The sequence below is a fragment of the Ascaphus truei genome, chromosome 3, assembly GCF_040206685.1.
Source record: "Ascaphus truei isolate aAscTru1 chromosome 3, aAscTru1.hap1, whole genome shotgun sequence".
Lineage (NCBI taxonomy): Eukaryota > Metazoa > Chordata > Amphibia > Anura > Ascaphidae > Ascaphus > Ascaphus truei.
In genome coordinates, this window is record NC_134485.1 from 344,011,292 (window position 1) to 344,038,494 (window position 27,203).

The 27,203-nt window shown below is 43.7% G+C and overlaps 1 protein-coding gene across 5 annotated transcripts; it reads left to right on the forward strand.

The window, feature by feature from the left end:
* The first annotated feature begins 469 nt into the window (after positions 1-469).
* Positions 470-27,203, forward strand: LOC142489994 (gametocyte-specific factor 1-like). 5 transcript variants are annotated; one of them, XM_075591731.1, is made up of 10 exons: positions 470-488; positions 3,441-3,529; positions 4,336-4,495; positions 8,074-8,171; positions 13,959-14,085; positions 16,176-16,256; positions 18,785-18,845; positions 20,244-20,350; positions 24,053-24,079; positions 25,657-27,203. In XM_075591731.1, exons 2-9 carry the CDS (start codon positions 3,449-3,451, stop codon positions 24,067-24,069), a joined length of 732 nt encoding a protein of 243 aa, XP_075447846.1. In that variant the 5' UTR covers positions 470-488; positions 3,441-3,448; the 3' UTR covers positions 24,070-24,079; positions 25,657-27,203. The 5 variants fall into 5 exon arrangements, with proteins under 5 accessions (XP_075447846.1, XP_075447843.1, XP_075447842.1 ...); XM_075591728.1 differs by lacking the exon at positions 470-488 and adding an exon at positions 2,021-2,209; XM_075591727.1 differs by lacking the exon at positions 470-488 and adding an exon at positions 2,393-2,486.

Here is a 27,203-nt window from a genome sequence, read left to right on the forward strand (position 1 = left end):
ACACCACTGCAGCCGCAATCCCCCCCAAGGAGTAAAGTTCAGAGATTAAAGGTGAAGAGGTCAAAGCCGCAGCCCTCAGTGCTGTAATGATATTATAATTATTTAGATGTGCAAAAAATAAACATGTATACCCAAAGCAGGCATATCGTATTACAAAAGAGATTACGTTCAGTTATAAACATTTGGTTACTGTTGAAGCACTTTCATGTATTTTAAAATATTTATACTTGTCAAAAACAGGTACTGATAAGCTAACTTTTTACAAATTACCCATCGCCAGCTGCTGCTTGTTCACCTTTTACACTCAGTGGTACTGCGTCTTTAACGGCTTTGATGCCAGACGGCTCTGCAATGTATGGCTTCACAGGCCACTGTGGCAACGCAGGGGTTAATCCGGTGTTAGCCACGCCCTAAATACATTCACTTAACACATTCTCTGCCAGAGGGAGAGCAACACACGGCACAGCAGGTCTCACTGTCAGCAAAAGGTTAAGCCACAATACTACTTTGGACCAAGTGAACATTAATAAGCTCAATTCTGCTGTTAGTTTCAAAAGCATGACTATTTTGACCCGATGAGTACTGGAAGATGGTGCCACTGGTCTTTCGGATCTCAACCACGTGTTAGCTTGGTGTAACAATTGGGTAGTTGTGGGAAGGCCGTGGAGTGGCCCTTTAGAAAACAAGCATTTCCAGCATGATGCACCCTGTGTAGGAGATGAACGCTGATCTGTTACCAATAGCCGTTCAATTGCTGAGCCACACCCAGTCCCCATGACTTTTTGTTGTTGTTAAGGAACCCCAGAATTCGATTGCGAAATTCTGGCGAACTCCAACCGTGTCTCTCCCCCTTAGGCCGAGTCCACGGTCCCTGCTGGCGTGCTGAGGCGCGCTGAGGCGCAGGGAAAGCGGGTGCTTTCCCTGGCCTTGCGGTTGCTTACCGCAAGCGCTCTCAGCAGCCGTCAGGGGGCGGTCCGGGGGCGGTCCGGGGGCGGGCGCGTCACTGGCCGGGGGCGGGCCAGTGACGTCACGGAGCTGGTTCGCCCTCATTGGGCGAACCGCTCACGTGACCGGCCTGTCTCGCCGGCAAGCGGGGGAATTTTAAATTCCCCTAGGACCTGCGCTTCCGCAAGCGCGCGGAAGCGCAGGTGAGCCCCTACTAAAGCCGCTCTAATTGCGGCTGTAGGGGCTCAGTGCTGAGCGGGAGCGCGCCTCAGCGCGCTTCCGCCAGCAAGCAAGTAACATGGCCGAGGCCTTACGCTTACTCTCCCCCTCTCTCTTCCATACACACTCTCCCCCTCTCGGCTGCGCTTATAGTGACGACATTGAATCAAAACAAATGCATTGCCGCTGTCGCATGCGCTTATAGTAATCGCTGAAAGTAATTAAAATTTGATTTTTCCAGCGACCGCAGCCTGACGTCACCGTCACTGTCACTATAAGCGTAGCCTAACACATACATTAAGGCTGCGGCCAGGCAGGGAGCGGGCGTGCTGGCGCTCGTGCGCTGCGCCCTGCTCTGCCGGGCGATTCGTGGCCAGCTAGGTGTGCGAGTGTGGGGGGCGTGCGCGGGTGGGGGCGGACGAGGCCAAGACGTCACGGAGCTGGTTCGCCCTCATTGGGCGAACCGCTCACATGATACGCAAGCGGCAAATTCAAATTTGCTTGGTAAGCTCCGCGCAAGCTCAGGCGCTTGCTCACACTGGCCACACACATTGCCGCAATGTGTTTCATCGCGGCCAGTGTGTGTGCCCGCCCAGCGCCACCCTGGCCTAGGCCTTACTGTGACACACACTTATACCTCTCACATTTTAAGAGCGCTTCCGGCGCACGCGCACTATTGCCTGATCCTTCCTCTCCCTCCTGTCAGCCGGAAGTTGATGCGGCAAGGAGAGGAAGGATAGCAGTGATTAGGCCGCTGCTGAGCGCAGGGTTACTGCTATGTGGGGTGCCGCAGTGCCTGGTGCAGCTGGGAGAGTTGTCCAAGGTTTCCACCCCTGGCGGCCGCGGAACCCTGGTTGAAAATCATTTCCTTAATGGCTACCAACAGGTCAGGTTTTCTGGATATCTGAGCTTCAGCACATGTGGCTCTGAGCCCCTGATTGAGCCACCTTTGCTGAAGCAGGGATATCCTGAACCTGACCTCGGTGGCCATGTTTGCAGTCCGGCACAGAATTTGTCAAAACCACAAAAAAAAACCTAGGTTTAAGTGAGTCAAAAAGAAAGACATTCCCAGGCAGGATTGCAGTCTAAAATAATTGAGCGTTTTTATTTCCAGCTGCAGCTTAGAAATGAGAGGAATGCAGCAAATGTAGTGTTACTTCCCTCCTCCTCAGGGCCTAAGGAACAGATGCCATGAGCAATAAGACCCAGGGGGATCCTCTCCCCGGTTATGTCAGTGACTCAGGGGGCGGAGCAGCGCAGAGAGAGGGGAGCAGTGCGGGGGCTGCACATTACAGGAGAGACGCTGAGCAGAGAAGGCATGAGTTGAGTCACCGTCCCGCAGGGGAGAGGGAGAGTCAGGGTCAGGGCAGTGCGGGGAGAGGGAGACAGGCAACGTGGCTGGGGAGAGGGAGAGTCAGGGGCAGGGCAGTGCGGGGAGAGGGAGACAGGCAACGTGGCTGGGGAGAGAGAACGACATGGGGACGTGGGGAGATAGACACGAGGGGAGAGAGACACGAGGGGAGAGAGAGAGGCATGGGGACGAATAGGGAGGGAGGGAGTCATGGGAACGAGGGAAGAGAAAGGCGTGGGGACGAAGGGAGAGAGAAAGGCATGGTGACGAGGGGAGGGGGGATATTTATATCGTGAAAGTGATACCATGACTATCTAGTTCTATATAATTATTTACATATATAGACAGTTTTCTATATATAAATGTGTCCATTAAACACATTGCTGCCACGTGCTGGGTCCTACTGTATGTGCAGTTACTATTTTGTGGGGGTACTGCACATATGAAATCCGTAATATACATACATTTCCATAATTTAAAATTTTATAAACCCAGTGGGAACTGCATCACTGCCACCCTGCACCCTAGTTGCAGCCCCCCTAAGTGTGATGCACATTGAAACATTGCAGAGGTGGTTCTCATTCTAAGGCCGAGCTCACGGTGCCTGCTTCAGCCGCGCACTCCTGCAGCTCCAGCTGTGCGGGCGCTAGCTGCAGGAGATGGGTGGGGGGTTTTCGGACGCATCACGGAGCTTGTTTGCCCTCATTGGCTGAACCATCTCACGTGACGCAGATGTCACGCTACTGCAGCGCGAAACTTCAAATTGTGTTGTGTCGGCAAAATGTTGCTGCGCAGCACCGCGCGCACATGAGGAATTACCATAGGCAATCAGATAGTAGTCCTTGAAGTGCGCGCGGACGCAAGCGCGCACACATAGCGACACCATGACCTCGGCCTAAGGTGGCAAGCTGTTTCTTTTCTCCAGGTGCAGCCATGGAATTCGTCTTCTGCCCGTTTAATTCGGATCACAAGGTCCGAGGCACTGACCTGCGGATGCACATTATGACTTGTCAGGTATTCCCATGTCTTTAACTCTCTTACTCCAGACCGTTCCGTGGTGGTTGATGTGGCTTAATAAAAGTAGTGGTACTGAGGCTGATCTAAAACAAATTCTGAAAGTGCTTGTTATTGTATGAAAGCCATTGGCGCCATATTTTGGAAAGCTTAATACAGTATTAAAAAGCAGAGCGGGGGAGAGATAAAAAAATAGATGGAAAGTGTGTAAAATAAATAGTGATCCTGTGGAGCTGTAGATAAGGTAATGTACTCTGTGCAGCCTCCACCCCCCCATACTGTTCTCAGCTGCATGGACCCCCTGGTTCCTGAGATAATATTGAAGTTACTTGTGTGCCTGCTGATCCAGGGTAAACAAAATGGCTGTTCAAATTTTGTGGGTCCTGTGAGCACATGGGAAGCCTCACCGTCACCAATTGCAGCACCATTTAAGTTCCAGAAAGGCATGCCGGTAACTTCACCGGTAAGGCCACGCGCCGCCGCACAAAAAAAATACATTGCCGCCGCGTGCGCTTATAGTAAGCGCGACGGCGGCAGTGAGAGGGAGCGACATCCCAGACTTTGGAGGCCTGGAATATTTGATTTTTCAAGGGCTGTCGCCTCATGTGACAGTACCTGAACGAGTCAAATGCCCGGAAGCCCGCGCCGCTGCCGCAAAGCAAAATATAACTTTCGCTGACGGCGACGGGTGACGTTATCCGTCACGCCGCGGACACTATACGCGCGGCCAAAGTATCCCGGGAACCACAGCTGAAAAGAGCAGGGCTCGGCTCCTGGTGTCACCTACTACCCCTCTCTCTATGTAGGACAAATGTGTGCAGGAGAGCCGGGTGCCAGCGCAGCAGCCAGCACACCAGAAGCAGCCAGCACAGCAGCAGCAATCTGAACTCTTCCCTAAGAAGAAAGTGAAATGGCGGGCGCTACAAACACAGGAGAAGCGCGAACAGACCTTTACCGACGTTTGTGGTAGGAGCCTGTTCCCAATAGTGACGATAAAATAATTATTAGAAAGTATAAGGTGTGTGTGTGTGTGTGTGTGTGTGTGTGTGTGTGTGTGTCTGTCTCTTCTGGATCAGGAATTTGGGATTGCTGATAATTCCTGTTTAAGATAATGCTGATCATGTGACTATTGCATGGTAGAGAGAAGGTAGCAAGCATCTCTGAGGTAAGTGTACTCTAGTCACGGTGTGTCATTAATATGCTTGCTTGAGCAGGGAGATAAAGGTTGGGGGCCATACTTGCTAAGCAGTGCTAAACCATACATCTTGTGGCCTATTCCAGTGAATTCAATGAGCCGTCAATTCTCTTCTGGCTTTGCACTGTTTGTAAATATGGCCCATAAGTGTTCTGTGTCAGAGTATGTCTTTATCCCTCAGTATGAAATTTACAAATAAAGAATAATATCCTGTCCCCGTTTTGTAGGGTGATGAAGATTTGAGAGTATTTTTGGAAGAATAATTAATTTAAATGACCATAAATAAGCTAGCTTTAAATAAAGAACTGTGGCAGAAATAGCTCAGGAATAATCTGCTTGTTTTATATGAAAATGTCCATTGTGTAATTTGTCTGAGGGACATTTCAAGGACTTTGTGGGAGAAATGTTTCCTGATGCTGACCATACTAAAGCCCCTCTACAATCCCTGACTGATATCACCCAGTTTCTTGGCTCCATTTCCTCTCTGAACGAGAAGAGTGAGCTGCTAGTTCTTGGGGATTTCAACTTCAATTGGCTCAACCCTAAAAACCACAAAATCCAGATACATCTCAAGTCACTTAACCTATCACAACTCCTTTCCCAACCCACACGGACAAACCTGAAATCGCATAACCATTCCTTGCTAGACTGGATTCTCTCCTCAAACCCCAGCAGAATCCAATCCTCTGGCATCCTTCCTGATATTTTCAGTGACCATGCAATAGTGTACTGTGTAAGGAAAATTAAACCGCTCCATTCAAGCCCTAAAGTTCTCCTCACTAGAACATTTAAAAACTTTAACCCATAACAGTTTCTGGATGACCTTACCAACTGCCCATGGCACAGAATCGATTTAATTCCCGACACTGATTCTGTGCTCGACTATTTCCAATACGAGTTCTTAAAACTCTGCGATACCCATGCTCCACTAAGCAAAATAAGGGTACGGGGGGCCCACCTTCCATGGGTTACAACTGACCTTATTGCACTCTACCAGCTCAGGGATACCTTGTGGAAAAGCTACAAAGTAACTGGCACTACCAAGGTTCTCAATCACTACAGATGCCTGCGGAACATGTGCACAAGGCATGCAAAAGCACAATATTACTCTGACAATCTCCTCCAGAATACAGCTAACTTCTGGAAGGTTATCAACAATATATTCCAGCCTTCTAACCATCAACAACCAAGTAATATCACTAAGGGGGATATTACTCTGACAAACCCCACTGACATTGCAAATGCATTCAATGATTACTTTGTGGGGTGTGCCACTAACTTATTAGCGAAACACAGCCCAAACCACAAACCTGACTCTCATCCTGGGAGTGCCCACATAGCCCCAACACTGCCCACAATTTTCAATTTGGCCCAGTATCTGAAGAGGAGATTACACAAGCGCTCCTCAAACTAAAACTAAGCAGCCAATGTGGACCTGACTTACTACAATCTAGGTTCCTACGACTTTGTGCCCCAGCCATTGCCAAACCAATTGCTTCCATAGTCAACTCTATCCTGTCTGCAGGCCATATCCCTAAGACCTGGAAAGCTGCCAGAGTTGTCCTAATCTTCAAAAGTGGGGACAAAAACACTGTCTCAAACTACAGACCAATCTCACTTCTCCCAATCCTATCCAAAGTAATGGAAAAATGTGTCCACTCCCAATTAAGCGATTACTATACCAAGACAAATTTCCCTAGCCAATTCCAATCTGGCTTTCGCCCCAAACACTCTACCGCAACTACCCTGCTAAAAGTTTGCAATGAAATCCAGTGTGGAATGGAACGGGGACAACTCACTGGTGCAGTATTCCTAGATTTTGCAAAGGCTTTTGATACAGTTGATCATGCTATCCTGGATATCACCTGTAGTGTCCCGCAAGGCTCTGTTCTGGGGCCCCTACTCTTCTCAGTGTTCATTAATGATCTTCCCACAGCTTGTAAGGAAGCCTCAATACACATGTATGCAGATGAGACAATCCTATATGCACACAGCAATAGCCTCTCTGACCTTCAACACATACTTCAGTCTGACTTTTTGAGACTCGAAAATTGGATTTCCCAAAACAAACTGTTTTTAAACACTGACAAGACTGTAACAATGGTATTTGGGACCAAGACTAAATTTTTAAAGCTTCAAGCGACTGAGCTCCAGATTAGAACAAACGCCAACACCACCCTAACCCCTGTTACTAGTTTTAAATACCTGTGCTTATGGTTTGACTCCCACTTAACATTCGGGATGCACATTGATACCCTGACAACCAAGACCTATGCCAAACTAGGGGTACTTTACAGGAACAAATCCTCCCTAAGTCTCCTGGTCAGAAAGCGTATCGCACAGCAGATGCTAATGCCAATTATTGACTATGGAGACATAGTCTATGGCTCGGCACCTCAAACCCACCTTAGCAAACTTGACCCCCTCTACAATTCAATTTGTCGTTTTGTTCTCCAATGCAACTACAACACACATCACTGCGAAATGCTCAAATAACTAGATTGGTCATCACTCGAGTCTAGGCGCAAAGTTCACCTTTCCGGTCTTGCCTTTAAATTATTTATGGGCAAGCTACCCAGCTATCTGAACAAGCTCCTCACCCCTACCACATGCAGCACCTATCACCTGAGATCAGACTCCAAATGACTGTTCGTGGTCCCAAGGCTCAACAGAGTATCCGGCCGCTCCTCCTTCTCTTACCGTGCACCCCAAAACTGGAACAACCTACCAGAGACTCTCACATCCACCACCAGTCTAAGTTCTTTCAAATCTAAGGCTGTCTCACATTTTAATCTGGTCTGTAACTGTTTCATACGCCCATAATATATATTTTCTTTAACTGTGCATGCAATGTATTGTATATAATGTATACCCTGTTCATTTATGTAACTGTATTTGTAACCAAGTATTATTTGTCTTAACTCTGTGCCCAGGACATACTTGAAAACGAGAAGTAACTCTCAATGTATTACTTCCTGGTAAAATATTTTATAAATAAATACTAGCAAGTAGAAGTAAGCAGTGTGTGTTACTGATGCTTCTGTAGGAGGGGAAGAGAAATTTGCGTGTGTGTGTGTGTGTGTGTGTGTGTGTGTGTGTGTGTGTGTGTGTATATATTGAGGGGCAGAGGCAAAGTATGTGCTGCTGATGACTTTGATAGATGAAGAAATATGTTATCTGCATTGAGAAATGGAATGTCCTAAATGTACTCCTTGCACAAAGCTTCTATTATGCTTTTAACTACTGGAAAGATAGCTCAGTAGTGCCCCACCTTGTGGAGGGGACTCAGAATAGAGCGAATGCATGAGTAATTTCCTGAGTAGTAATGATATTTGCCTCTTGTCTGTAGACCCCCAGGATCCGGAGAGGCTCCTGCAGTGTCCGTATGATACCAACCACCAGATACGGGCCTGCCGCTTCCCTTATCACCTGATAAAGTGCAGGAAGGTGAGTTTGTCAGAAGATTGCTTTTGCTTAAAGGAGCCAAGCAAAATAACATTGTCAGATTTATTCGTTGTGCAATTTTAACCTTCAATATAATCCCAGACAGCTGAAAAAGCTCTCTGGTTGTCTCCTATTTCACAATTGAGACCATGCTTAAAGCTCAATGGTGAATAGTGAGTCTCTGCTGTTACGCTTATAAAAAAATAAATAAATAAAAAACGTGTTTTGAGCATTTACTCATAGACAAGGGATGGCCAACTCCAGGCCTCAAGGGCTGCCAACAAGGCAGGTTTTCAGGATACCCCTGCTTCAGCACCGGCAGGTCAACCGGAATGGCTGAGCGACATGTGTTGAAGCGGGGATATCCTGAAAACCTGCCCTGTTGGTGGCACCCACCCAACCCAAGCTCCTTTTACGTACAGCAAAAGACAAATGCCCAATGCTACATCCAATGTGACAAAATACACAGTGAAATACTTCAATATTGGTATTCTCATGAGTGTCATTTAGTTAAACCCTTTGGTTTGGATATAAGCCTGCAAGCCACGTCACTGCATGACCGGTAACCAGATCCTAACACTACCTATGCAAATTCTCATTTACCTCTGCTGTTGGGAGAATGACCTCAGTGGTTCTGTCCTACACAGGGGCAATAGATGCTCCTCTACGTACAGTAAGATGAATGACTGGTGCTTGCAGAGTCTAGTTGTCTGACCTTGGAAGTCAAGGCATCTGTTAGGCCAGGGATGTGCAAAGTTTTCCCTGTGCGCACCCCTGCCTGCTCTCTGTGGCCCGCACCCCCTCTTACCTCCTCCTGCTCGTGCCTGGCGTCAAATGACGCATGGGGTCGTGAAGTCACATGCCATGGTCACGTGTCGCGTTACCCCGTCTGGGTTACCATGACGACGGGTCGCTGGAAGGTAAGTTTTGCTATAAATGCCGGGGGACCACACAAGGCCTCTAATTTAAATGCCTTGGTGGAGAGCGCGGGACCTCTATAACTGCCGCCCCCCTCCAGAAAATCTTGCGCGCCCCCCAGTTTGTGCATCCCTGTGTTAGGCGCTTCTGAACCCTGATGTAAATGTATGCTTTCCCCACATGGTCATATTACTATTGTTAAGACCCGGTAACTAAAATGCATTTTTTTCCTAATGTTATGAAGAGCAAAGCTGCAGGGACTGTGCTGTCAGTGTTCATTTAAACCCCTTTGCTGTCCTGGGGCCAACAACTACTTGTAACCTGCAGCTGGTAATGAAGAACAGAGGCAGGACAACTCCAGTGGGATGGTTATTCCTGTCATAAATGTTGTTTAATTGACAATAACTTTTTCTGCATAGTGTCCTTTTTAGGCCTATATCATCTGCCTTTTACTGCCTCCGTGAAAACCTGTTCAGTTTAATATGCTTAGGGTTTCACATTTACTATTTTGGCCGGATGGCCTGCAGTTTAAAAAATAAATAACTTTAGTATGACATTTTAATATGAATTAAGAGGGTGAGAGGGTACAGAAAAGTGGGGTGAGGGGTGAGACATGTAACATGGATAGCAGATCCGTTTACATCCACAGGGTACATATATTTTATTTTTAATAAGTGAGAGGGAGGAAGGGGATGTTTGCTTCCATGAGCAGGGTATTGCTCATTTTAGTGGTAATAAGCTGAGAAAGCACATTCTTATCTGTTCATATCCGGATAGGTTTAGTAAGTAGGCAGACCCAGCTTTCATGTCAGATGGCAGGAACTAGAGCCCCAAAACAATTAAAGGATTTAAAGTAGTAACCAACAAATCAATTAATCAATAAACAACTAGCCAACACATCAATTAAAAGCAGAAGCCAACACAAGAAATAATAAATAAAAAAACGGTAATCAATCCAAGCATATAAACAAGCCAGTAAAATGACAAACAAAGCCAAAAAATAAACTGCATTCCATGCCAACGCACCGAAGACCCGCAGAGAGCAGTTAAGTGAGTACAGAGGCCTCACGCCTCCCCAGCACTTCATTCAAAAGCCGTGGGGAAGAGCGTGGGGCCTCTAACTGCTTGAGCCCTCCCCCCCCACCCCCACAAATTCTCACGCCCCCCCCCCCCCCAGGTTGTGCACCGCTGCGCTAAGATAATGAAGCTGCTTTAATGTAATTTTTATTAATGGTGTGCGGAAGCAGGAGGTCTCCTGAGGTGAACCACATTGATTTCAGCCTCGGTGACCCCTTGCTTCCTGCGTTACAAGCCCAGATATGGGGTGCCGGTATCTCATTCATGATTTTAAATCCCTCCGGTCACGTGACGCGAACGATTTAAAAATGGCACAGGGTCTGGCACCCGATGCCTCATACCAGGGCCTGTAACTCGGGAAGCAGGTGTTTGCTGAGGCTGAAATTAAAGCGGTTCAGCTTAGGAGACCCCTTGCTCCCGCACACTATTAATAAAAATTACATTAAAGGAACATCATTACCGTAGCAGATAGCCGCTACGATAACGACTCTGTCTCCGGAACAGAGCCTCGTTGACTTCAGGTCTGGGGAACCCCTGCATCCCGCGATACAGGCCCTGTTATAGGGTGCCGGTATCTCCTATGCATTGAAATGTCCCACGTCACATGACCGTGGGAATCCAATGCATAGGAGATACCGGCACTGTATCTCGGGAAGCAGGGGTCCCCAGACCTAAAATCAATGTGATTCAGCTCCGGAGACCCCGTGCTACAATACACTAGCAATAGTTAAAATGTAAAAAAAAATCGGCCGAGATGGAGATGTGCGCAGGGAGAGAGGCGGCTCTCTGCAGCAGAAACAACTCTCCAGATGAGCCCTTTACACAGGAGTAATCATTACGTCGCTGGCTACTCGCCATTTTTGCAAATGTTGCGATCACTGGTATTCGGGGCTTTCTGCCTACCGTTCTAGCAACGCTGTCAAAAATGGCGATTTAAAAACAATTTTTAAAAACAATTTTTTTTTAATATCGGTGCTTACTGCATGAGGCCCATAGATGTGGCTTTCTGTACAGCATAAGGAAATAAGTTCTACCCCTAGTCTTACCCCAGCCTCTAGAAAATGAGGAATGTTTAAAGCAACATTCTTATTTTATTGAGATCAAATAAGTAAACTTTTTTTTGTCTGCGGTTTCTTGGCCGCCGCATTTATGACTTTAGTCAAGGTTCTTAGTTACTCTTTGGCCCAGATCCAAAAAGCTCCATTAGGTAACCTAATGTTATGTCTGAATGGTATATGTTCAAAGGGCAATAACATAATGTTAAACTGTGGTTACCTCCGTAAAGAGCTAAGTTAGTATGTGACGGTGCCATGCAAATGAGTTGTTATATTATTACATATCCACTCATGTCCGTTGAGGTTAATGTGGGACAGACTGTTACATTAGTTGGGTAATTCCTAAACTTGTCTTTACTCGCGCACATACACTGACACGGAGCTTTTACAGGCTCTGGATGGGCAGTATTGTATGAACATGGCGTTCTTTCCCTCTAGTATTTCTCAACTTGATTTAAAAATGTATTTCAGGGTCTGGATCGGAGTAACGTTAAAACCTGCTTAACGTTACATTATTCGCAGATCCCTCCACGTTCTAATATAACGTGACATTAAGCCTATGCAAATGAGATGTGGAATGGCTGTTTTTTTCTGGGATGTTTAGCTTTGAGGATACACGTTCACCTCGGAACATAATGTTCCTCCTATTAGGCAACGTTTTATCGCCCTGATTTATCGGAGCTATGTAGATCTAGCCCTTGGTGTCGACTTCTTCTAATTTTGTAAAGCTGTTTGCTCAGATTAAATCATTGTGAAGGCATTGAAAAAACCTTTAAGTGGATTTCCCGAACATAACTTCAGCAGAAAGAGTTTGGGTTGTAAAATATGGTAACACCAGTATTTCAGAAGTGGCTGAATTGGCTTATGCATAGCTAATTTTTTGGGGTATTTGTGAACAAATCACATTAGTTTATTTTTATAGACTTTTCACACTAGAACAAGAGCATACGCTCAAGATGTTCTTAGTATATTTTCATGCCAAATATTGTCTCATTTTCTGTTGTGAACAAACTTCCTGTTGTATTGTCTTTTTCTATAGGTTCATTCATGCAATGATGAATTATCATGATGAATACAAAGGAGCACTTGCAGTAGTCCAGTATTAACTGCCACGGGTGCTCCAGAAGATTTTTGGTGTGAAGGTTTATTGCGGGATCAACGTTTTGGTCAAGATGACAAAGGTCCAAATAGGGACGAAACGTTGATCTCTCAATAAACCTTCACCCATGATGAATGATCAGAAATTGTCTTTTTGGGCGCCTTGAATGTAAAGTATGGCCACAGAAAGCCGAACTTTTTTGTTTATGATGAAACTATTCTATTAGCTTTGTTTGGATCCACGAAGGTAGTCGTTTTGTGTGGAGCGTGTTCAGATAGCAGGAAAGATGACTGCTGCTACAAAGGTGGTTTAATGCAAAAGGGTTACATATGGCTCTGTGGCTAATGGCTTGTAGAAACTGGAAGGCACAGGCTGTTTTTGGATGAAAACGTAACTTGGTTAGCTGCTCTGTCTTTGTTGTCATTTCAGTGTTCAATTTGCAGGATTCTCAGCATTTAGAAGGAAGTGCAGCATTGTCTCTAGGTGCAGCTTGTGTTGATTTATCACATTCTCATTAGGCACTCTCCACCTGGACCAGGTGTGTAGATGTGACTCTTGTATACAAAATGTTATTTGAAGCATGCACTCACTTATTTTGAAGGCTGAATTCTCCGTTGTTGCTGTGGTCTCACACCCCCACCGCTTGGTGCAGAAAAAAATACACATAGTTCTCCAACAGGTTAAGCCCCTGAAATGCCTTGTCTATTTTCTTCTAGATGTGGCTCTTGTATCCATATTCGTTGAAAGAGAGGTTGATACCTTTCAGTGGACCAATATGACTTCGTATTTGAAATAAGTGTAGAGAACGTTTTGAAACGCTACATACAGTAATAACATGAATGTGTACTTTCAACTGGGACTGCCGTGGAAGCTTTACTATATAACCATAACCGTACTAAACGATGGACAGTGGTGGCTACTGATCTGGTGGCTAATAAAATAAGTGTCACGGTTTTGAAATAAAACTTTATCCAGTTTATATTTTTGGTTAAAATATGTATAAAAAAAACAAAAACCGTGTTTGTCCTTTAAACAGTTTAGTAGCCCTGTTACAATTAAGGAGATTTCACTATAGAATTATACAAATGTAGGAATTGCATTCACCTGTATTGATGCGTTTTTTTTTATGCCGTGGCTTTGTGACGCATAGCGCATTATAAAGATAAAATAATGGCAAAGTGGGGTGTTCTTGCTTACCAGAACTGGTTTGCATGGAATATGGCTAATGGGGAACTGGTGCCAGTGTACAAAGCAACTGTAAAATGTACGCGTAAAATGTACGCTGATGAAGACATACATGCTGACAAGTTCTTTCTTTATCTGCAAGTGATAGATGATATGGACCGTTGACCTGCCTCACCATAGCACGCACACGTACATTGAGAGAGGACCTATGAAACATTTGGCTTGTTGCTTCAAACACGCCTAGGGATATTTTTCAGGCAAAAATTCCCAATTGAGTCTATGGATTTTCAGCCGAGAACCAACATTGCAGCGTATATAATATGACCCAGTTAGTAACACACCAAGCTCTTTGGACCAGCATAGGCAGGCAGGCAGGCAGGTAATGTGCTGCAGACGGTGTACGTCCACCTCTGCATATGTGGTTCTACAGTTTGTTGTTTTTTGGTTTTTTTGCAGAGTCATCCTGATGTTGCCAGGCTGCTTACCACCTGCCCTTTTAATGCCCGTCACATGATGCCACGGGCAGAGCTCAATCACCACATATCAAGCTGCGATGACAAACGCTGCATTGAACAGGACATTGGTGAGACAGATTTAAGTGTTGGCGGGCTATGGTTTATTGGTGAATGGACAGCCATAGGTGAACAAATGTTGTCATCTTGTGATATCATTTGATTGCGTACGTCTGTACATTTGACTTGTGCAGTTGAAGTGGAGGGATATGTTAAAACTCCCATATTTGCAAATAAATTCAGCACTCCTAGTCCTCATTGTTCAAACTTTACACTGACCTAGGAGCTGCAGCTTTAACATTTATCTATGCTCGACTTCGGTCTGTCTGTGGTGTACAAAAGCATTGATACTTGGCCCCGGTGTTCATTACATCCCCCCCCCCCCCCCCCGTCCCCTGGTTCATAGCTTTGTGATATAGCTACAAGTAGTAAGCAATTCAAATAATCGAACAGAGACAAACATGAAAAGCTAAAGAAGCCATGTAGCTTTATACAGCCCAAAAAGACAAGCTATGCATTTTAAAAATATTTTCGATGTTGGTAAATTTGGTGCTTTAAAATCCAATCATCTTTTATTTAAGATCATTACATTTATTGTGTCAACCTTAAAGTCCTGGTGTTCAAAACACACTCAACCGCTAGCTTTTGATTTTAAAAGCCGTAATTGTACCAATCCTGTCGGCTTCAATCTAATCAAAGATGTCAGTGGAGCAGAAAATAAGCGAATAAAAAGGCCCTGCATGTTTCTGAACTGGGTAGTTTATTGGATGTGTGTGAAAGTGTTTTTAGGCACAGAGCCAAGCAGAGCGCTTTCACCCTACAAAGAAATTGATTTATGTGACATGGTCAGCCATTGTATAAACAATTTATCTTCTGAAGTCCAAGCTGGTCCCAAATAAATCTCGGGCAACAAAGAACCAGGAATGGTTTGTGGGGACATGTAGGAGTTCTGTTTATAGCGCACACAGCAAATGTTTGAATTGGCCAAAGATTGAGCCATACGGAGCACCATATTGAATTAATGCAAGAGATGTTTCATAGGCTATCATTTAACGTGGTAACCTACATTTTAGGTTGGGTTTTAATTTCCTCTGTGTGCCTTCTCTATTCCTTGGCTTGTACCATGTTTTTCTAGCTAGTCATTTCACGGACATGGTTTCTGCATAAATCCGCTAAACACAAAAAATGTAAGTCCCCCTCAAATCCCCTTTCAGAGTATGACGGGATGACAGGAAAAATCTTTCAGGTTTGTAAAAATGTTTTAAAACAAATTGTGTTGTATTTTTACTCATGAAACCATGCTGTCATTAGTTTACTTTGACCTAATCAGGGATGGGCAACTCCAGTCCTCAAGGGCCACTGACTGGTCAGGTTTTCAGGATATCCCTGCTTCAGCACAGATGGCTCAATTAGTGCCACAGTCTGTAACTGCACCACATGTGCTGAAGCAGGAATATCCTGAAAACCTGATGGGTCTTGAGGGCTGGAGTTGCCCACCCCTGACATAGGTGGTTACAAATGTCCTATCTCAGTTTTGCTAAAGTCTTCCCTTTTTTTTTTCTTTCATTTGAATGGGGCTGAAATCTTCCTGAGCCAAGGAAAGCTCGATCTTAACAGCATATTAGTAGTTTGTTTCTATATTATTAAATACATTCGTATTACAACAAAGGTTGCAAAAAGGTGGGCATGGGTTTTAAACCGGCATCTTCTAGATGGAATGCCACGACGCAGGTAATCACAACCGCGCTATACATTGAATACCACTTGGTAAATATGACCTGTCAGGCTTCATGCATTATTATAGTGCCTGTTGGAACTTAAACTACGCTTATAGTACCAGCGACGCGACGGTCGCTGTAAAATCAAATAGAGATGACTTCCAGCGATCGCGACCAATCCATCGCGCCGCACTTACTATAAGCGCACGTGACGGCGGCAATGCATTTGTTTTGCCGCGATGTCGTTCGCTGTCGCCGGCACTATAAGTGCAGCCTTAAACACATTTTTATGCTACTTCAATATGTACATATTTATTTCAGCTCACTCGTGTTCCAACCTTCCGTTTTATGTTTTGCTTCAGTCTAAGAAATGCGCTCTTGCGTATTCTATTTCTTTCTTACATGAGGAGAACATCCTCCTTACTGATATTGTCTTATTCCAGTTGAGGAAAGCCGTACTTGCAGAAGAGATGTGAGCCCCAGTATGTGGCAGTCCCCACCGTGTGAGGAAGACTGGGACAAAGGTAAAATGTGGCATTTGTTAGCACGGTCTCCCTCGCCTTCGGGTCACGTAAGGTGCATTGGCTCATACACTATGCTGTGTGTAGCTTTTAATCAACATTTATATTGCATGAACTATGACTAATTGTCAAAATGAGAAAATATTACACCTGGTGATTTGATTCCCACACGATTTCCTTGAATTAATCGGTGATTGTTGAATGTAATGCAATGATAAACCCAGAAGCACTCGTGGGTGTTCTTCATCATGGTTCTCTAGAGGAATTTCAGGGATTCCCATCACTATGCTAGTCCATGTAATAACGGTCCTTTTTTTTAAGTTATATTTTTAAAGGGAACATGATGCGTTGGTAATGGACAAATGTAAGCAGTGTTCTGTTCCAGGCTTACTGTGGCTAATGAGTTGAGACAAGCAGTTTACTCAATTCCTTCTCCTATACAAAATGGAGTCTTAATTTCTGAAGTATTTATTAATTCTAGTAACATAGAAATAACAGGGGGGAAATGTTTTGGGATGTATAAAAATAAGGAGTAGGTAAGAAACAAAGCTCTCACAGGGAGAGCAGTTGGGAAAACCTTAGCAGAGGCAGCAATCTCTAAGGCTGCGGCCAGGCAGGGAGAGTGTGCTTGTGTGCTGTGCCATGCTCGGCTGGGCGATTCATGGCCAGCTAGGTGCGCGGTCTGGGGGCGTGGCCATGTCGTCACGGAGCTGGTTCGCCCTCATTGGGCGAACCGCTCCCGTGGTGCGCTTGCCAGCGGCAAAATCAAATTTGCTTGCTCTGCAAGCATCTATGCGCCGATAATTCACAGGCGCTTGCTCACGCTGGCCACACACATTGCCTCAATGTGTTTCAGAGGGCCAGCGTGAGTGCGCCACCCTGGCAGAGGCCTAAAAAGAAAGAACTGCAACACAATGCTAGAAGGAAACCGTTGGACTGTACCAAGTGACGGGGGCAATGGAACGGCTCAAAGCCTGAGGGTCAGAGAGGGGGTTTGCGACGGCAACAAACGGAAACGGAGTGAACTGAATAGGAGACAGAACAAGAAGCAGTACCGTCTACTCACTTTAGAGTTAATGTTGCCTTTTTTAGCATTATGAAGACCTTCTGTTGCCAGATTTGGCATTGTACTGTTCTTCTTTAAATTCTGTGGTTTGCTGAAAATGTACTTCCCTGAGAATGACCACATGGTTCAACTGAACTTTCCATGTCAACCAGTAATGCCAGTGAAACCATTAATAGGTGAAAAAAGCAGCAAAAAGGTAAAAAAAAAAAAAAAAAATTGAGAAAATAAATGCAAGAAATGTATCAGCACAATATAAAGTAGCTGTTTTTGATAGAATGGGGAGGAAAAGTGCTGCATGGGGCAGATTGGACAGCCTGGTGGGTCAATGGGCCGGTGCTGCTGTGAATAAGGACGACTGTCCTCCCCATGCAGCCCAGCAGTCACTGCATCCTCGCCCTCCTGTCCATGCTGGAAGTTGGGTTCAACTTCTGCCCGAGGGCGGGAGCTGTGGAGTCCCAGGGCTGGCGCCGGACCAGAGCAGCACTGAAGAGACGACCTCACCCCAAACTGTGTGTGTGTGTGGTGTGTAAGGGGGACTTGATGGTTAGAGGCCCCGCACTCTGCCCCCACAACAATTAAACTGATTGCCGCGGGGCCTCCGTGAGTGCTTTATTGTCTTGGTGGAGGGCCTTGGTCGATATCCATCTCCAATCCGCCCCTGTGTGCTGCTTTAAAGCAATTGATTCTTAAGAATAGAAGAATGTTGTGAAAATTTGATGTACCTCATTTCAAATGGCTTAAAGAAATAAACTTTATCGATCTCTATATCTATATCTGCATTCATTAGGCACATGACCACAGTTTCAGGTCTAAACTTTCAATTCAATATTGCAAATCAAACAAGGAAATGGATTTACCAACGAACATAAAGACAAACATTACTTGCCGACCCATTGATAATTTAAAACCTTTACTCATTGCGCTATATTTAAAACCACTTAACACTGGCACCATCTTAATACCTTTTTGTAAGCATGCGCTTTCATACAAGTACAGTATATTGTTGATGCTGGCTCTGAGTATGGTGCTACCCATGAGACTTGCACACTGCCTACAAGTAAAATCAATGACCAATTTGTATGAAACCAAAAGCCTTTTATTTTCCTGTGGAGAAGCCACTTATTTGTGTAGTTTCCCTTCAGCTTTATATTATTGTAAAGGAGGAAATCTGCTTGCAAGTCGAGATCTGTTTTAAGTTCAATAACAAACCTACATCTGTTACCATCTAGTCTGCATATGAATCTTTGTGATCAAAGTCTTCAACTGAACATTACTATTAGAGAGGGTTGGGGCCCACATAATTTCACTATATACAATATAATTATAACTAATATAATTAACAACAAAAAAGGAGGGGGTGGTGTGGAACCAGTGGTCTAATCTCTTCCCTTTCTGAATGAAGGTATTGCCGTTCTGATTAGGCTGCACTAGAAAAGCAATGACTGCCGTATTTGTTGTCTTACAGATCTGCAGCATGGTGCCATGATACCATTCATGTGGGGAACACCTACCTACCCTTCAGCCAGGTAAATGGAAATGTCTGGTGCTCTCTGATATTGATTATTCGGTAAACTAGAAAACAGGAAAGAATCATTACATTTTTATCTGCATCAGGCAACTTCCCAGCCTACCAAATGTAATGCACATGTAAAAGAATATTGTCCTCCAAGTCCTTTGGCTGCTTAATAATAACTCAAGGGGCAACTGCTCGTTTCAGATGGTCTAATGTTTATTGCCTCCGTGCAGTAAATAAATGTAACGACACTGGCTACATATTTAAGTGCATTAGATTTTGGGGGAGAACGGTATAGTGCATGAGTTAAAATGCTGAATCTGGGAGAAGTTTTTAAGTTCAATGTAGCAGTGGACAATTCAAGGTATTGATCAAGCCATCAAATAGTACAAAGTGCTGGAGCAGGGTTGGCCAACCTGTGGCCAAGGGGACAAAAAGTTGCCCACTGATGTGATTTGGACAAGCCAGTCTGATGAAGGAGAAAAAAATAAAAAGCGACTGAATTTGATTTAAGGAAAGGAACAATATGAAATCCTTCAAATAGAAAAAATGTGACGGGGGAATCTTATGAATATTAGCATACATTTAGAAAATGATCACTATTTTAATTTCTTTAATAAAAAAATCAAATGTAAATTTTTCCCCATATTTGTTTTGCGAGCAGACTTTTTTGTACAGTGCAGATCTGTATTGACAAATGCTCACGTGGGCACAGTCTGATTCTGTTATCAATCTGAATATTGAGAAACTGTTAACTGCAATGAAAGTTTAGAAATCACATTAAGATATTTTAAATTCAGATTATTTCTTTTTAAATTAGGATTTCGTGTTTTTATTAAACTTCTTTACTTTTGGTGTTATTTAGTTTGGGTTTACTATTCATTGAAACCGGTAGCAGGGGGCAGTAGTAAAGCGGCCCGCCAAACAATGTGTGCCCATTTATTGGCACGCCTGAAAGAAAAGACCACCCCTGTGCTAGAGGTTCTGGTATCATCTTTGGCTTTTATGCCAGCAGTGGGCATAGTTTGGCTGCGTGTAGTCTGAATAATGAGCATGACGTTTCTGGGGCTCTAGTCACCCCCTGAATTTATTTGCACATTTTGCAGCTGAGCCAATATCAACTTTCTAGCTAATGTTTAACTTATTTTAATTGTTTGCTTAAAGGGGTTTGAAATTTGACCCCCTCAGTTTTGTAGTGCCCAGAAAGGACTTTTAACATGTTGCAGAATGTACTCTCAAAATGAAATACACTGTTGTCTTGTAAAATTCTGCTTCTGTTACTCTGGATTTTGTTTCTGATCGCAATAGAAGTGCTGTAAATTCAAAATAAGGTGTGAAGCAGAGGGGGGAGGGGTTAAGCCTCTGGATTCATCTGTTTTTATTGTAAGACACATTTTGTTCAATCTTGCAGTTCTGGAACAATCCCTGGAACAATCCCTATAATGAATCAGGGAACTTGCCTTGGTTCAAACTTGCGGGTTCCTAAATCTCTGCCTTACATTCTGCCGTGGAAATTGGGTAAGTAACAATGCAAATAACGTCTGGTAAAATATGCCAGTAGAGGGTGCTGTAGTGCAGGATGAACATTGTGGGAAATAAGTTTGTAGAGTGTGCAGACCAAAAAATAAAGGATATACTCTACGTATACCTGGTCAGGGGCATCAAGAACCTAACAAATTGATGTGTTGGCCAAAAAAATTTAAATAACTTTTTTGGTTTTTGTAACCCTGGCAGCGGATGAAAATATTAAAAAAATAAACCATTGCAAGGTCAGAAAGATTACAAAGGATAAAAATTTCCCAAAGGGTCAAAGCAAAAATTATACAAAATTACGTGTGTGTGTGTGTGTGTGTGTGTGTGTGTGTGTGTGTGTGTGTGTGTGTGTGTGTGTGTGTGTGTGTGTGTGTGTGTGTGTGTGTGTGTGTGTGTGTGTGTGTGGTTTGTTTTTTTTATATTTTTTCCCTCCCACCCCCTCACTTTACAGGGGGAAACTGGGGTGCCCCCCTGCGCCAAACACCACTATCTTCAGCTCGTGGAACACACCGGTTCCTGAGAAACCGATGCCCCTTTATTCCCCTTCTAATTTCCTTTTAAAACAAGAAGTAATTCCTGTTTTGCCAATCACATGACTAAGCGCTGCGCAAGCGTCCCCATGCGGTTTAGATTGGGGGTGCAGTTTCAGTTACTGCAACGGATTCCTTGACTTTTTCACCAATGTATTCAGAAACCCCAATTTTCCAGGAAGGCCCTTAAAACTTTGTCCTATAATTTTAAGGTGGCTCTACTAATTGCCTTAACTATGTGATTAATGCTCTCGGATCCCGCTGGTTAAATGTAACTCGGTTAGCCGAATTAGCAGCAAAGGTACAGTCTCTACACTAAGATGATATGAAGCTGCTTTTGGCAATTAACCAAACCATGGCTCACATAAATGTATATATTTGTGTACTAAGAGGTGCTACTCTTTTTATAGACCCATAATGCAAAAATACAGCTCGACTTGGGACATTGAGCTATTGCTGAGACACTTATCCACATTAGATAAGCAATTTCTGAACCTTGGTTAATTCGTACCCTGAAAGGTTTCCATATAATATTGAAAGGGGAAATGAAAACTGGATCAATGGATAAATTGCCAGTTGAACTGGGTTTTCTAGAGTGCATCAGATCCTTCTCTCTGTGAGGTTAATTACTTGATGTATTTACATAAAACAATCCAACATCAGAGAGGAGCTATCCCAGTTATTGATGAACTCCATAAACCATTTAGACCAGCCAAAACTAATACTATAAGAGGCTTGATTCTTTGTGCAATGAATTAACACAGGTCAATTTAGACACTCATTTAGAGGTGCAGTAGTTACTACAGGAATCACATTGCCAATTATGCCAGTGGCAAAATGAGCTTATACTCACACCTGTGTGTGTGACACTTTTGGAGACCTTTCTTTTCTTGGAGTTGAGGAGGAGCGCAGGAAATGGTCGTGATATGTAAAAATAAAAATATATATAGTGCAGATGGTAGATCACTGCTAGAATGATAATCAGTAATAGGAATAGAACTCACAAAAATCGTAGTGTGTTACTGCATGTCAGAGATCCATCTCTCTCTGACTGGAGCCCTTTGTGTAGCTGGAGTCAGGATACCTCTCAGTGGAGTGATTGATATGCAAATAAAGGAAACCACAATAGTGCATACTATATGAACTGTAAAATGTGTATTAGTCACAAATGGTAAAGGAAACTCACATTTTCCATAAATAAGATGGGTGGTGGAGAGAACCGCCGATAGAAGGGTGGTGAAGTATAGAGCTGCTACCCGGTGCTTCACTTGCGCCTCCCAGTGTATTTCCGCATCAGTCTCTGCCGTCGCGTCACTTCCGCTTTCGCGTCACGGGTGAGGGCGGGAAGCCAAAATGGGTCTGGTATCAGCAGTGGATTGCCAGTCCTTCAGTGTGCAGATTCTCTCGAATAACTACGCGTTTCGCACACTGACGAAGCAGTGTGCGAAACGCGTAGAGTTATTCGAGAGAATCTGCACACTGAAGGACTGGCAATCCACTGCTGATACCAGACCCATTTTGGCTTCCCGCCCTCACCCGTGACGCGAAAGCGGAAGTGACGCGACGGCAGAGACTGATGCGGAAATACACTGGGAGGCGCAAGTGAAGCACCGGGTAGCAGCTCTATACTTCACCACCCTTCTATCGGCGGTTCTCTCCACCACCCATCTTATTTATGGAAAATGTGAGTTTCCTTTACCATTTGTGACTAATACACATTTTACAGTTCATATAGTATGCACTATTGTGGTTTCCTTTATTTGCATATCAATCACTCCACTGAGAGGTATCCTGACTCCAGCTACACAAAGGGCTCCAGTCAGAGAGAGATGGATCTCTGACATGCAGTAACACACTACGATTTTTGTGAGTTCTATTCCTATTACTGATTATCATTCTAGCAGTGATCTACCATCTGCACTATATATATTTTTATTTTTTACATATCACGACCATTTCCTGCGCTCCTCCTCAACTCCAAGAAAAGAAAATTCCACATCCTGGGACTTGGAACTGTCCCATCAGAGGAAGTTGAGCTGCTCTTGTACACTATATATTTGTTATTCACTTTTTGGTGTAAGGTTTATTTTGTGTATTAACAGGTGTGTCACTAATTACACTAATTTATTACTATTTGGGAAGCGCCCAGTCCACCCACTCTCCCCACCCCCCTACCTATTGTCACTTTTGGAGACCATCTGATTCGGGTAGAGTATATTAGAACACCAGGTGAGGTATACTCTCCAACTAGCTGTGGTTAGGCGGCAGCCTCCCGAAGAACAAAACCGAGTTAGCAGGAATCTATGATCTGCAAACTTAATTTGTTGTAGGGAATAAGGACTGCCACCTGGCGGCAGCAGCAGCGGCCCATTCCCACCCTCCCGACTCCCAACTCAAATAGCCTTACGGTTGCAACAGAAAAATGATTGTAGTAACAAAGTTTAATTTGTCTTGGGCTCCTACTGAGTGAGCAAGATCGACTGTTTTGCATGTCAGAGAGAGGGACAAACAATACACCAGCTTAAATAGTTATTTATTGCCATACTTTTTAAGAGTTGTGCTTTGGTTTTTCTTCCTTTTTTTAAGATTTTTTTCTTTATTGATTGTAAAATGTTTTGGTTAAGTAGAAAATAAGATCAGGGTGTCTTAAGTGATTTTATAATAGGGTACAGTTATGAGTATGGTAATGAATCTGTTGAGCTTCCGGAAAAATTTAAACCGCCATGGGGTGCACTTGCCCCTTTGTCACATGATCAGCAAAAATTGCTGTGTAGATTATTTTTAGGGAGGCTAACAATCCCCGGCAGCTGTTCCTAGGTGGCAATCCTTATTCTCTACAACAAATGAAGCTTGCAGATTATAGATTCCTGCAAATTCTGTTTTTCAGCTCATTGGACACCCTGGCTCCCTAGATGCTGACGCCCCTTTATTCCCCTTGTAATCTCCTTTGAAAATCCAAGAAGTAATTACCGTAATTTAACCAGCAAGTATCTTTGAAACTGGGGGACCCCAGAGTGGAAATAAAGTTCAGAACTGGCGGGAAATGCCCCGTTTCAAATCCTGTGTAGTGCAAAAAAAAAAAAAAAAACATTCTATAAATGCTATATATGCAGTTATTTAGTGTATTAACTTGAGTATGCGCTTCTATATTTTACAGACACAAAACGGGAATGATTTCACATGTGTAAGTAGTTTTATTTCCAATTCAGTGCCTCTTATTTATTATGCTTTTATTGGAGTATCAGAGAACCTATAGTAATATAATGCCATGCACAAGAAAACCTTGTGAAAACAACATTTTATTTTACAAATAAGGTTTAATGTTTGGTCAAATCGTGTGTGCTTAAGTGTTTTAAGACGGGGGAGCGCAAACTTTTACTGCTGCGCCCCCCTGTCTGGCCTGCTTCGAAAGACCCCCCGCCCCCACCCCCCATCTGTCTTGCAACCTCTGCAAATGACGCTCCGGGGTCAAGTGACGTCACGTCACGTGACCCGCTGCGGCATTTTATGCCTGTGAAATAACGCCGCATTGCCATGAAGACACGTCACCGTGTCTGAATCCCGGCAAGTTTTTTTTAAATGTATTTTTATTGCAGAGGCCTCACGCGATCCCCCGGCATTTAATTTAAATGCCCTGGGGAAGAGCACGGGACCTCTGCAACCGCCCGCACCTCCTCCACCCCCAAAAAAATTTGCGCGCCCCTGTTCTAAGACACCATGGCCATATTTACGAAGGTGTGTCAAGCCTTTAAAGCACCTTGCACCCATTCAAATGAAGAGCCTGTAACCTTTAGGACTCTAAATATAAAGTATGCATATTAACATGGCATATTAGAATGTAAGAGAAGATCACGGGCATTATGAACCACTGAAGTTGTATTTTTCCACCTGTGTTTATAAATCAGTCAGGCAAATGCACATGGACTTGAACCTCGCTCTGATGGATACCGAAGAAATCTTTAAAATTAGTAACTTAATAGAACATAACCCTTTGGGTGCACCAGGACGAAGCCACTAAGTCATGGGGTCTGCCAGTCCAGGGTGCTTGCTTAAAATCATATCGGCATGTGGGGAGACTAACAGAAAGTAGGAGTACATCTGAGTGCAGTGGCTGGTGTGTTTATAAGACCATATTTAGTTTTAGTAAGCAGTGTCATCCAGAACTACTTAAATAGGTGAGTTTTCAGATAAATTCAGGCCTGAACATAGAGAGCGCTTAGGGTTATAGCGAGAGACTAAAGGTGGGGCAGAGGAGAGGCGAGCCTTGAAAGAAAGCATATTTTTGTAGTTACTCTATATGGCTTGTGCATGCGTTGTGGAGGAGTGGTTCAGTGAGTAAATACACTGACTGACTGGCACTGAGCTTGAAGCAGGGGAACCTGGTTCAATTCCCGGTGATCTTGGGCAAGTCACTTTATCTCCCTGTGCCTCAGGCACCAAAAACATAGATTGTAAACTCCACGGGACAGGGACTGTCTGCAAAATGTCCCTGTAAAGCGCTACGTAAAACTAGCAGCGCTATACAAGAACAAACTATTACATTAGAAGCAGAAGTGATTATCACATTACCCATCATTGAACTACTGCACATATCAGTGGGTTTGAGGCCTTTACAACCGTGTTTCACATTTTATATGTGTGGATACTATGCAAATCAGCAGTTTATCTGTTTTACCAACTTACCAATGTTTGGAAGCACTAGTCTATATGTGATTTGTGATCCATTTTTTTCTCTCCCCCCCCCCCCCCCCTTTCATTTAGCGTATATGAGGAATCTTGTCATGCCGTATGCCTCTTCAATCCTGCACTTGGAGATCATGTTATGGGTTTGCAAGCATTAGTTTCTGTATCAAGTACCCTACAAAGTTTTAAGGGGATTCTAGTTTCTTAGACTTAAGAGAAAGATGTTTAAGGTTTTCGCACTTTGTTTGTTCAACTCGCAGAGAAGATTCTGCTGTTGCTGTACTTCACAGGACACAACTGGATACAGGACCTGCCAGTAAATGAGTTGGCAACTTTATAAACCTGGTTAATATGCACACACTATGGGTTAAGCAATGTCAACCGTTAATTCTTGATTTTGTGCATTTCTTCAATACCTTAGAAGTATTTACTGATACCAGATGTTAAACACCCAGCCACCTTTTAAAGGTGCAGTCCCTCTTTGCACCAAAGTGATCCAATGGCAGTGAATTGTTTATGGTGTTAAATGTTTGATTTAATGCCTTATTTTAAGTATTTTAAATACTTATATAAGTATTTTTTTAAGATTATTTTCAGCACTGCTTTGTGAAAACTGAAATGTAAAACTTGGGACAGTGTTACTTTCTTTATATGCTTTTGTGTCCCCATGTCTCTTTGTCATATATCCCTGGGTCCTTCCACCCTCCTGTTCTGACCAGAAAAAGAAGCTTTCCTCAAATGTTCAGGCTGTGCCTCTGGTTCCCTAACAATTTGGGGGGAGGAGAAACGGCATATTGTTTGAAGAGGCACATGAACCATGTGGACACTGCTTCCTGTGCCAAATGTCCCAGTTTAACTGTACACGGCTTAAAAAGTTTAATATCATCCAAACTTTATTCTTTTAAATAAAGCGGTTAAATGTACCTTTTTGTGCTGTTCTCTGAATGTCAAACACAAAAATGGGAAAACAGTCCACATATCCAGGTGCTAATCTGGCACCTATATTTTAGGTTATATTTTTATAGTTCCTTTTGGTGACATGAATATTGAGGCCTTCTGTCAGCTATTCCCTTTTATGAGCCGTTCCAGAGGCAAAATGTCCTCTTGTTAGTCCGATACTGAAACAGGGAAGGGAGAAGGCCGAGAGTAGAGGGAAGACTTTGACTCCTAGTTGATGCATTATGAGTTTCATAGTCATAACGTCTCATTGTAATTTCTTCGTAATAGGACACACTAATCTTTGCAGTCACTTATTTTGCTCCGCCCTTTTTGTTTGGCGAATTATGGCACAATAACTGCATTCCAAGAACAGCAAAGGTAGACCAGAGTAAAACATTTTGCTTTAAAGCAAACAGACTACATAATGTTTGGAGGGTGGAAATGCTTCCAAGGTACAAAACTGAACTAATCACTGTCTCTTGCGCAGTTTGGTTCTGGACGGGACTTAAAAAAAAAAAAAATATATATATATATATAAAATGTTTTTGCTGGATCAGTTCCTAAGGTTGTTTTTTTGTTTTCGTAAAGGTTGAAGTTCTGTGTGATGTCATGTACATGATGTGCCTTTTTTGAATTGTTTTCTTGGTGTCAATGAAAAGAGGAATAAAAAATGCTTTTGGTTTAAA

Bases quoted from the DNA above. Each gene is read 5' to 3' on its own strand.
- LOC142489994 (XM_075591727.1), top strand. From the start codon at position 2,393: ATGTCAGTGACTCAGGGGGCGGAGCAGCGCAGAGAGAGGGGAGCAGTG. The intron at 2,487-3,440 runs GTTGAGTCACCG...TCTTTTCTCCAG, and splicing joins GCTGAGCAGAGAAGGCATGA to GTGCAGCCATGGAATTCGTC. The intron at 8,172-13,958 runs GTGAGTTTGTCA...GTTTTTTTGCAG, and splicing joins ACCTGATAAAGTGCAGGAAG to AGTCATCCTGATGTTGCCAG.